The sequence below is a fragment of the Oreochromis niloticus genome, linkage group LG17 (genome assembly GCF_001858045.2).
Source record: "Oreochromis niloticus isolate F11D_XX linkage group LG17, O_niloticus_UMD_NMBU, whole genome shotgun sequence".
In the NCBI taxonomy this organism is placed as follows: Eukaryota; Metazoa; Chordata; class Actinopteri; order Cichliformes; family Cichlidae; genus Oreochromis; species Oreochromis niloticus.
In genome coordinates, this window is record NC_031981.2 from 25,473,866 (window position 1) to 25,485,893 (window position 12,028).

The 12,028-nt window shown below is 41.5% G+C and overlaps 1 protein-coding gene across 1 annotated transcript in view; it reads left to right on the plus strand.

Annotated features, from left to right (window-relative positions):
- Nucleotides 1-1,594: 1,594 nt before the first annotated feature.
- Nucleotides 1,595-12,028, plus strand: part of LOC100711065 (1-phosphatidylinositol 4,5-bisphosphate phosphodiesterase gamma-1) — a 41,498-nt gene continuing 31,064 nt past the window's right edge. The window contains exon 1 of the mRNA XM_005468260.4: nt 1,595-3,452. Within this exon, the coding sequence (XP_005468317.1) occupies nt 3,182-3,452 (271 nt within the window). The 5' untranslated portion in view covers nt 1,595-3,181. The remainder of the gene's footprint in view (nt 3,453-12,028) is intronic.

A 12,028-nucleotide genomic window follows, 5' to 3' on the forward strand; every position in this document is an offset into this window, starting at 1 on the left:
CTCTTTTCCTTACTGCTGCAGGACATGTGAGAAGAGTTCTCTTGAATTCTGATTGGCTGCCTGCTGACCAGTGGTAGTGGAACTGGAGATACACCCAGTGGACATATGGAGCTGATTAAACACAGAGAGGCAGTGATATCATCCATGACTGTCTCAGCGGTGGATCAGTCCACACTCTTTTACAGCCTCAGGGAGTCCCGCTAATGCACATTACTGAACTTTAGTCTATTTCACTACATAAATAATGGTCAGTAGTGTCAGTAGAGTTATTCCTTTAGTTACGGGGATCAGAAGGCACAAATCCTCTATCCAAAATTCCACGACACTACTTTTGAGCCATCCCTAATTTCTTTATATTTTGCTGGGAAAATAGAAAATAGGTGATTTGTTGAAATGTACAAACATGGAAATGCAGTATATAAGGCAGAGTTTGTTCTGTTCTATAGTTTGAAAGTCTGTATGGCATGACCACCTTTACTCTTCGGCAAGCTCTCTTGCTCTCTATAAGTAGTTTTCAGGAATAGTTCTCCAGGCTTCTTGCAAGACATTCAAGCTCTTCTTTGGATGTTGGCTGCCTTTTGTTCTGTTCTCTGCCAAGATGATCCCACACTGCTTCAATAATGTTGAGGTCTGGTCTCTGCTGAGGACAGTCCATGACTGATAGCGTCATAGATAAAACACTGCTTTGGGATCATTGGCATGATGAAAAACTTTCTATTTTTGTGTTCATGATGCCATCAATTTTGACGTTCCCCAACACCACTGGCTGAAGTGCAATTCAAACCCACCTTGTTTGTGCAAAGATACGACTTAATGCCTGTCAAACAGTCTTTTCTTTAGCAATTTGTCAATTTGGTTTTTTGTATTTGTGTAAAGAAATGGAAACAAAGTATGTGTTTTTGCCTCTGGCTGCTGGTAACAAAGTGTCTAAAGGTAAAATTTTAAATTGTTTCTTTGCTAAGTTTTCTGTTTCCTGTAGACAACACACTGGTACACTGCTTTTTATGATTGGCTGATAGGTCAGTGGTAAGTGACTTAAAAAACAAAAGTGGCGATGTGCATGGACAGGACTGAAAACGAGTGAAAAAAAAAAAGTTTGAAAGACCTTCAGAAACCCTGGTGAGCTATGGCTCAGGACCACTTTAAAAGTTAGAAGAATGTATTTTTTATTTTAAGAAAAATAAATGACAGGTGGCTCAAGACTTCTGCAAAGTACTGTACATAATAAAAGTGCAAAAGTTACTAAAGTTTTGCATTGTGCAGTAAGATGAGAGTCAATTTATTGTCCTGTTAGGTCCACATATATTTGGACCTCTTCTTCTTCTTCTCTATTTTCCCTATCCTTCTGTTAATTCTCTCCCAACCTCTCTTTCCTTCTTCTTTCTCCTTCTCATCCCCCAGTCCTGTCCGTTCTGGCTGTAATTACTTAAAATAAAATAATAATATTCAAATAAAAAAATAATAAAAAATCCTGATAAAATTCTAATAAACTATGACAATCAAGTGGACCAGTATAGCAAAAGGTCCACTTGGCAAAATCAATCTAACCAGTATTCTTTTTATTTTAAGGACATAAATTATTATATTTGGAAAGAAGGGGGCATATTAAATAGCACACGTAATTTGCAAAGTGCATCCATAAAATAAGAGCAAGATGCAGACATACATATTGGCTAATTAGTGCTAGGTAATGGACTGATAAGCCACTACAATTTCGCCCGCCAGAATTAAAGCCCAAAACTTAATGAATGGTCTGTTGTACACTGCAAACATATTGGTCAGATAACCCAGCAAAATGCTCCCAAACATGCTCCCCTTATTAACAGTATTAGTTTAAAACGAATATATTTATAATGTCCAAGAAATCTAAATTTCAGCTACGACAGAAAAACAAACCAAATCAAACAAAAAGAACAACCTCTAGCGACCTCACCAGTCGCGTAAAACCTTTGATTTACTGCTACTGGCTGACACGTCAGTGACCTTTGTAATTTGAACCGCACGTAACCTCCTGACATGCCCAGATCCCCGCTGAGTCCACTGTGCATTCGCTGCAGAAAACGCTTTCACCTGCAGCTCTCGTGGAGGCCGGCAGAGGTCGCTCTGTTCTCTGGCTTCTCTCCCTCTCTGGCTGTCCCTGCGACTCTCCCTCTACTCCCCTCATCTTCCCTCAGATACTGTACAGCAGGCAAAAAAAAAAAAAAAGTCGGATCAAGCTTTTCCGGTCTGCTAGCACTAATTTCCTCTCAAGACCTCTGGCGTTGAAGCTGAGGATACGCACAGATCCAGAGACAGAGAGCGACATCCTGGGGAAGGAGCAGCAAGGAGGACCTAGTGAAATTAACGGCACAGCCTCGCAGCCGTCTCGAGGGGTTTTCTACCACGGGTGAGTGGATCCTGCGCGCTGGGAGAGGAGGAACAGAGAAGGAGAGGGGAGCAGAATGCTTCGGCAGATGGGAGCGCTCCCGAGTCTCGTCGCGCCCGCTCCGTGCTCTCCATCCGCGCGTCTCTTCGTCTCCGTGAAGCCGCCACATAGCGGCCGCCGCTGCCCGTCCTCCTCTCCGCCGCCCCTCCGGGTATTGCCCGGCTCGTTATTACATAACCCAGCGTCTCTGTCGCCACCCCTGACTTGATTCTCTCAAAGCCGGCGGTGAGGGGATCCACGTCTTGTTTACCGGCCCAGCGAGAGCAGCGAGCGCCTGCAGCAGCAGCAGCAGGCGACGAGGCGTCCAAGCAGGATTTAAAGCCGGATCATCACGCTGTCTTGGACTGAAGGACTAGCAGGGTGGAAACCTGAGTCTGGCGGTGATGAGAACTCACCCCGAGTGGATTTCTCTGGTGTGCTGCCAGAAGCATCTGGAAAGGATAACACAGGAATACACTCCCCCCTCCAGAGTACCAGAGGATAGTTCACATCTCAGACGGTTCGGTGTTTGAGCTCTGCAGCTGCTGACTGATGTGTTTTAGATTGTGTTTTATTGGGGAATAGTTTTATCCACTCTGGCTGCCCCAACTGACACAGTTCATAACCAGATTTCCTCCTGACCCCAGTGGGCTTGAACATGTTGAATACCCCTAGTCCTTGATGCTTGCAGATGGTGACTGAGGGATAAGCATCCTATTCGAGAAATCACAACAGATTAGCAATCCAGCAAGGTTTACTTTTAGCGATGCAGTGAAGATGTGTGCAGCCAGATTCAGTGGCTGCCTCAATGGCTGTGCTGACGAGGCCCCCAGTAGTGTTGCAGGGGCTGCTGGTTCAGTCATGGTCTCCAGGATGCTGGACTGGTCTGAGGCAGGTGCCCGCATCCTCCACAGCCTGGAAATGGGCACAGTGATGACCATCTTCTATCAGAAAAAGTCTCAGCGCCCTGAGAGGAGAACGTTCCAGATAAGGCAGGACACGAGGCAGATAGTGTGGAGCAGAAACCCAGACAAAATAGAAGGAGAGAGTAAGTATAAAATTGGGGATGGATTTCTGGGCTTCCCCGGCCTGTGAAATGTTTAAAGTCAGTAATTCATGTTGGAAAGTCAAACAGTTCTTCTAAACTAGCAGCAGTGAAGCAGTTGTGCTTTTAAGGCTTTTAATGCTAATCCAGTGTTTGTGTCTGCCGAGTTTAAACCAGCCCGCAAAACATACATGTTTAAACCATGTAAACATCCGTCTCACATGTATAACATGCAGAAGTTTGGTTGAGTCAAACAAAGAGTCAACCTGGTTGAGCCTTTCCATCTTGGAGCTGTTCTGAAACAAGACCACAGATTCAGACAGCAGCGCTCCATATAAAACAACCTGAAGAACCAATCCCATAAACATATAGGTTTGGTCAACATCACAGGTGTCGAACTCCAGTCCTCGAAGGCGGCTGTCCTGAAACTTTTCCATGTGTCCGTGCTGCAACACACGTGGATAAAATTAGTAGATCATTATCAGAACTCTATGGAACTTGACTGCATGCCACTGTGAGGTGGCAATTCAGCCATTTGATTCATGTTACAGCAGCTCAGGAATGAATGAATATGGTGCAATAAAAGTACTTTTAGAAGTTAAAACTTAAATTTATTTAAACTTACTTGCACAAGGTTAGGGGTTGCCACCTCGGCATGCAGTCAGGTCTTGCCAATGACCTAATTTTATTCAGATTTGTGCAGCAGGGACACATTTCAAAGTTTCAGGACACCGACCCTCGAGGACTGGAGTTGGACACATGGTCAGAGCTGCTGATCAAAGCGCATGTAACACATTATTAGACATCTGAGTATGATGTTATTTATGCGGACTCTTTCAGCTCATTGTGAAACTCTCTACTGCTGTTTTGGTACCATTGTGCTTGATTCTCTCCTCTGCTCGCTGTTTTCTGTGTGGTTTAGGTTGATACCTGGCTTTTTTTTTGAGGCAGTAAATGAGAATTTTGGTTTTAAAATCACCATCACTTCATCAAGAAGTGATTTTTATAAAAAAAAAAATTCAATATTCTGATGTTCCTGTTCAGTCTTTACCTGAAAAATCTTCAAAATAGATTTTATGCTCTGTATAAAAATGGTTAGAAACAGTCTCTGATAGATGCAGTGCCAACACGAGACAGCAGATTTTCCTTCGTCAGTTACATTAAAGGCTGAAATGAAAGGTAGTGAACAATACAGTTTTCTCCAGGCGTTAATCTGCTGAACATGGCTAAGTAGCATAAGCAACATGAGCACTTGGCTAATTAGCCTATCAATATATAATTCACATTATCAGACTTATTTCCTGACCCCTGTGTCGTTTCTTTATTTACAATCATCCCATTACAAACTGTAGTCTTAATAAAAATGTTAAACAGTTAAACTTTCCAAATCTGTATAAAGCGTGCTCACATGCTCCTAGTATGTGTACGTTCATACGCTCCCTAACCTGCTGCACTTATACAAGATTTCTGTATCCTGTTATTAAATAATGAGAGCTCAACAGCAGGGGCAGTGGATCATGTGTTTGATGACCTGAAGCTGAGGCAGCAGCACAGGAAGGCCTTCTGTCTCGAACCGTCACACCCATGTTCACAGACCTACAACTACAACGATACATCTGCGGATGTGACAAAGTAGCTCCCATGACAAAGTTACGATTCACACAAATGAATGTTAATGGCTTTGTTTACGCTATATTTATGAGTTAAATGAAGGAGAATAATAGATCCCATAGAATTTCTTACACTTTTTTACCACCTCACACAGTACAGCCTCTGTCTGAGTGCTCACTGCTGATCCGTACAGAGAGAATACCTTGTTCTGAGAGCAAGGCATAATTGCATGATGTGCTACTGTGTATTTCTTTTTTTTTTTGGAATGGGGGGGGGCTACTGTAGGGCTATAAAAAGTGGGTAAATCTAGAGAAAATAGTTGATATAGAGATATGTAGTTGGCAACACTGCTGTAAATAAAGGATGCCAGGCATACAGAGAATTCTCTTTATTGAAAAAAGGAGAATCTATGTCTATTATTAAAAAAGAATATATACAAAAAACAAATATCCAAATACATAAAGTGATTACATAGTTAAAAAAGCATTATAAAAATGCAAAATAACTACAGCTAGTAAAATAACAATAATTGGGTGTCTGGCTTTATAGCAGAGATTTGATTGATTTGAAATATTTGTGCTTAGAACTCTTTTAGCTATTGAGAATAACACATTCATGCAGTATATGACAGCACTGTTTTCCACGAATCACATGCACAGATTCTGTATCAGAAGATGTTGAAGTATCAGCCAATGATTAGGTGTCAGAGAGAAACGTGCTGACAAGCAGAGAAACAGAACACCACAGTCTGCTTCCTCGGCTCTGTGTTCACGCTTTTAAGAAGTGATTACCAACTATAGACTGTATGTAAAAGATGGATATGGACACCTTCATGTTGGTCACTGGGCTGCAAAGTTTTTTAAAGCCTCAAGCTGAGCATTTTTGCAGGGGCCATTGTCAATAGAGACCTGTCCTAAACCACTTTCTGCTTTAATGTCCTAAACAGTGTGAAATCCACTCCTTGAAAACACCACCTTTAAAGGGGTTACATCTTTTAAATCCATCCATCCTTCCATTTTTTAAAATACAGTATACCAGCTGTGACCCTTTAAGTTACAGTTTATTGGCATATTTGTAATTTTTAACTGTTATGGCAGCAGGATAAAGGATAACAGTACAGTCAAGTGCCTAGTGAGGGCCTTATACTGAGACAGTGCAAATTTACAAAAATTACACGTTTTGTTGCTTTTATGTTAGCCAGTCTCAGTTTCTTTGTCCATAAGTGCACTATGGATAAAGAAAGTGAGGTTTTACAAACCAAATGGCACAAATATTTACCCACAGCGTGTGTGTTTGTGTGTACAGCACTTTCTTTATCCACAGTGCGCTTGTGGGCAAAGAAACTTTGACTGCCTAAAATAAAACCAACTTCAAAGTAAATGTAGGAAAAACTGGCTTTGAAGGTTTAGACAATCTGTTTAATCAAATTTCTTCTGATTTAAAACTAAATTTGTCCAGTTTTACGCTCTAATTCAGATTCCTTATAAAGGCTTTGTATTTAACAATTTTAAGAGTGAAGTTTGATTTCTCATGTAACTCATGGCTCAGTAACTGACCTTTTTTGGGGGTTTTGAGCTATGAGATTCCCTCTGTAGTCACTGGATGAAAACCAGACCTTCTGATGTGGTTGAAAGCTCAGGAAAAAGGCATTGTTTTGCTGGTGATGCAAAAAGCTCTGAAAGCTGGATGCTGCTTAAGCTTGGAGGAAAAACAATATACAGTTAACTGATCCTTTGAAAAACCATGTTTCAGGGGATTTCGTTCTAAGTGTTGCTGTAAAGTGACATTTTGCTGTGGCAGGCTGTTCCCCACAGTGTCGGAATGTCTCCCATCCCGACACTGTGACAGGGCCCTCAGAGGACAGACAGATCACGACCCTGTGACCTCTGTTTCCTCCAAGTCAGCCTGCCTGTCACTCTCAGCACACATGCTGCTGCATCTTTGGCCAGCTTTAGCTTTTCTGCCGGCTGCCCAACCTCCTGACTGACTGACTGGCGAGTTGTGGGCTTAGATGACTGAGGCAGCCTATTGGAGTGGAGTCAAGTGGCAGTGGTAAACTTAAAGCAGGCGGCTGTCGTTGGGCTGTTGATTCGTCCTGTCTGGGGTGTGGACGCTATTGTCTGCGTCCTGGATTTTGTAGCCCGGGGGTGGATTTGTTACAGATTCTGTTAGCACTGAGAAAACTTATGGTATTCACAACTGGCATGATAGAGTTTCCTTCTGTCTGCCATGTGTTATTTTAACTCCAGCAACTCTTCAGAGGCAATGCAGCACCCTGACAACCAAGAAAACTGAGGTTTAAAATAGGTGTCAGGTGTTGTATTTTGATCCAAGCCATGATTTTTTTAAACCAAACCAAGTAGATCATATATACAAATATATATACAGTATTCTGTACGTCTTGGACAAACGAATTTCTGTGAAAAATTGGAAATTGATGCAGCGATTTATTGAAAGCTATCCAAACATAAATGGATATATAATCTACAAGGGAACAAGAGAATGGTTCAGGACAGCCTGATCTCTCTATGGCAAGCTTTCTTGTAATTTCTATAAGTGTTCTTCATGAGTAGCTCTGCAGGCTTCTTAAGCTCTTCTTTGGATGGTGGCTGCCGTTTCTGCTGTTCTTTGTCAAGATGATCCCACAGCACTTCAATAAAGTTCAGGTCTGGACTCTGGGGAGGCCAGTCCATGACCAATAATGTTCCATTGTGTTTTTGTATATAGGTATGCTTTTACTGCATGTGTTTGGGATCATTGTCATGCTGGAAAATGGGGCTGCTGCCAATCGGACATTTTCCATGAAAAGCAGCCCTAAAGCATGACATACATTTGAAATTAGGATTCACTACAGGATCTGTTGCCACTGATGTATATTAAAGTTATTGTGTAATTTGGCTTAAGAATGGCTAAATAATAAGATATATTCTGTTATTTACTTCGTGAGGGTTTCGATCATTGTCTGTTGTGTGACCAGCAGAATGAAATTATTGTAACCACAGACTGTAAGTAAAAGATGGTTCCTGGACTTCTCTGCATTTCATTTTTCACAATCAGATGCTGCCACTTGCTCTGCAGATGATGTCCAGTAGGTGAAGAATGAAGGCTTTATTAATACTGTTTAGTTATCTGCAGTCGCTCCTCCACTCTCCTCCCCCAATCTTTCTCTGAATGCTCAGAGGCTGATTTAACCTTAATTGTAAACCTTGCAAAAAACAGCACCTTGGCTAATGAAGGGAAAAACATTCAAGTGTGAGCATGTACAAAATCACAGAGAACGCCTACACTGTCCAATCACACTAAGTCTACACATTCCCACAACAATGAAAACACCGCTTTTACACAGAAACACAAAAAACCTCCCACTGGACAAACCAGTAGATTCTAGGAATTCAGCAGGTCTCTTTGACCTTAGCTCCCACAGCTCTTACTCTCAGCTATCCATGTTTATCCCTCCTCCTCTCGCCTCTCCATTTTCTTCCCCCAGCTGTCCGTTCTCATTTTCCAGCCCCCACACATTCACCTAAACACCCTTCTCATTTCCAGATTTTCTCTGACCTCCCACATTATTTTCTCGCTCTGCTTTCTTTCACTTTCTTTTTGCAGTTACAAGCTCATTTATCTCACGCTTAGACCATCATGCTTACGGAACTGACATCTTTTCTTTCGTCTCCTCTCACCTTCCCCTTCTCTCCTGCTTTTCTTTCCTTTGTTTTCGTTGCTTTTTTCCTACTGTTTGCTCAGCTATGTACACACGTGCATGCTTGGATTCAATGTTTTTTGTCTGAGATGAGCACTTTGGCAAACAGTGGAGGTATTAAATCTTGAGGCATAGGAAGTGTGGGGTTATCAAGGAGTGTCTCACTTCCTGCCTCAGATTGAAGGGCCGAAAACAAAAGGCCTGGCGTCATCTACAGGAAGCAGAGACATGGTCCACAAATGAGGAGTTGGATGTTTGAGATACTCAGGGTGATTTGAATCAACAAGGAACAGTTTTGTTCTTGATTAAGGTTAGCCAGAGCTCAGTTTATCTGAAATGTGCATATGTAACATCACTGTGCTGAAAAATATAAGATTGCTCTCAGAGGTGTCGATTGTCCTCCCATCTTTAAATTTTTTCTTTAGCTCCATTAAGCCTGGACCATACAGAGTACAGAAAAGTAGCTTCAGAATCTGAAAAATGAAGTCTGCATTCTTTATAATGGCCAGCAGGGGGCAACTCCTCTGGTCACTAAAAGAAGGTTGTAAATAAGTATGTGGAAAAACGTCCCCTTTGTTATTTGATCTGTGATCTCAGTAAATGTTTTCCTTCTAAATTATTGTCTCCATTAGAGTGAAAAACGAGGATAGAGCCAGGCATCATTCAGTTCTTAGCAGTTAATTGAATTTTAAGTTTAGGTATGATTTTGGCTTTTAGTATTTATGAAAAAAAAAGTAGTACTATCAGCTTTAATCCAGCTAAAATGACGTTAACGCCATAACCGCATTAACGTGACAAATCTCCGTTAGCAGGTTAGCACAGATCGCTGCATGGCGCTAACGTGTTTGCAAGCTAACCACGCTAATGCGTTGACGTCGTGCAGTCCCACCCATGGGACAATAACTCGCTAACGGAGATTTGCAGCGTTAATGCGGTTATGGCGTTAACATAATTTTAACGAGATTAATGCTGACAGCACTAAAAAAAAGGATAAATTGTATTTTTGTATTCATTTTTACTATCAAGCTCTCATTTTCTCTCCTCTAGCATGCACATTTTCCCTTACAGCAATCCACTTTCTCCCCTCCTTCACAGCCAACTCAAAATTTAGTTCAGCTACATTATTTGGTTGACAAGATCGGTCTAAACGAAGTAAAAGGTGTAAAAGGTTTTGACAAGTGAACCTGCCCATTAGCAGCGGTAGGTGCTTTTGTGTACAGATCACCAAAGGTGTTTCACCTCACCAGTCCTGGAGCACAGTGTTGGTTGGCTTCAGACTCTCCATCGCTCCCTGCATGGCTACCACGCATGGCTACCACGCATGGCTACCACGCATGTCTCTTTCTGAGGATGCTACATAATTACCAGTAGACCCCTACCTCTTTATACATGGGCCTAAATTATTGTCTGTTGTACGCAGTTTGCCAGTCTTTCAGTATCTACATTTATATCTAAATGAAAACTAAAAAGTAAAGAAGAGAGACGAGAAATATCCTTAATTGTGTTGCATAGTTTGTCCATCAGAGGGCACTATATCAGTCAGGCTGTGATGACCAGTTATATGAATTTGAAGTGCCTGAATCCAGTTCTGCAGCTGTGTTGGTCTGGGAGTTGGGAACACTGGACACTTAAAGACTGCTGAGTTTCACTGGCTGATTATTAGATTCTGCCATGATTTGGGTTGTGACCTTGATTCTCTTTTGGTGAGATTGGTTTATGGCCAAGCAAGAGAGCATCTAATATCTGTCTTTCACATTTCTTAAAACAATTTTCACTCACTGCCCAAGGTTCATTAGACTCCTTTTTGAAGAGAATTGTTGGCACAGCATACAACTTTAGCGATTAATTGTAGAGAACACTGCTATAACTTTTAGAAGTTGTCTTCATCCACAGCCTTTCCCACTCATTTCTCCTCCTCTTATTAACAGTAAACATCTGTGAATTACAGTAAAAAATGGAGATCAGAGCCAAAAGTGGGGCAGCGTGGCCTTTTTGATGCTTTGTATAACTACAGCAAGTGCAAGAGATCACATCATCGACCCAGAGTGCATTGCTCATGCACTGTAATGACAGCTTCCATAAGTCATAATATGTATTAAAGTGGGATTTTCAATTATTTTTTAAATATTTAAATTCCAAATTTGTAATCTCCATTAAATTTAACTTCATTTTGCCTTGTCTAGCTGGGCTGTACATCTTTGTTTGGATGCCAGCTGAGTTCATCGATAATGAAAGCTTAGAAGTTTTGTGCAACAGTAATACTATTAGTCCATGTTACGGTTATGTCATATCAAGCTTTCAATGAGGAGTCCTTCTAACTGTTCATTTAGTGCTTGTCTAACCTGAACACCTTCCTCCCTTCAGTTCAAATTCTTTGACTTGCTGTAAACTATTTGTTCCAACTGGCAGGAAATGATGTCACTAGCTGTACCAGGAGAAATTAGTTTCACTGGAAGTCCACCGCAGCTATCAGTGGTGTGTGGTTTTAGACAGCTATGCACGAAGTGGCTTTTAGGAGAGTTTGTTCAGCCAGCGCCCGTCTAGCACTGAGTACTGACAGCAAAACAGAAAATTTTTTAAGCTGCTCTCATGATAAAACAAGTGATTATATCTCTTCTTATAATGAAGGTTTACCTTGTATTTTCTTTCTGTGAGGCTTTGACATTACCTCACACTCCTACATACTAAATGTGCAATTGGCCCTTTGGATACTTCCCCTCATGTCTCCCTACTTATTCTTTAAACTTTACATTGGATTGCAGAGCTTGTGTGACTTTATCACAGCTATGTTTACAGCTCAGGCCCGGATTAAAGACTGTAATATGTGTGATATCTATCAGTCTCTGCATACTGCGGAGTGGGAAAGACTGGGTGTGTGCCGCCATAGTCATGGTGAGCGAAGTGTGACGTTTGGTGAGCTGAGCGCCTGTTTGCCTTATTGTCCAGCGTCCAAACTAAATGGCAGGAAATAATAACGAGAGCGAGCAGAGGAAAACAAATAGGAGGTTTTTGAGGTATTTCTAAAATTAGTTTGGGAAGAAAGTGACTCAGCTTAGACTGTGAAGCACTTTGTATAGCTTCATGACTGATGCATATAGTGAGGCATTTTTGTTTTTTACATGTCTAGCTTGAGGGATATAAAAAAGGCCATGGTCTAAAAAGGCAAAGTTTTATGATGCATCAGACAAACAAAAATAAAATTAGACTTAAAAAAAGTAGGTTTTGGCGTTGGGCTCTGACTGGGTCTTTTCTTTTTCAGCCAATCTGT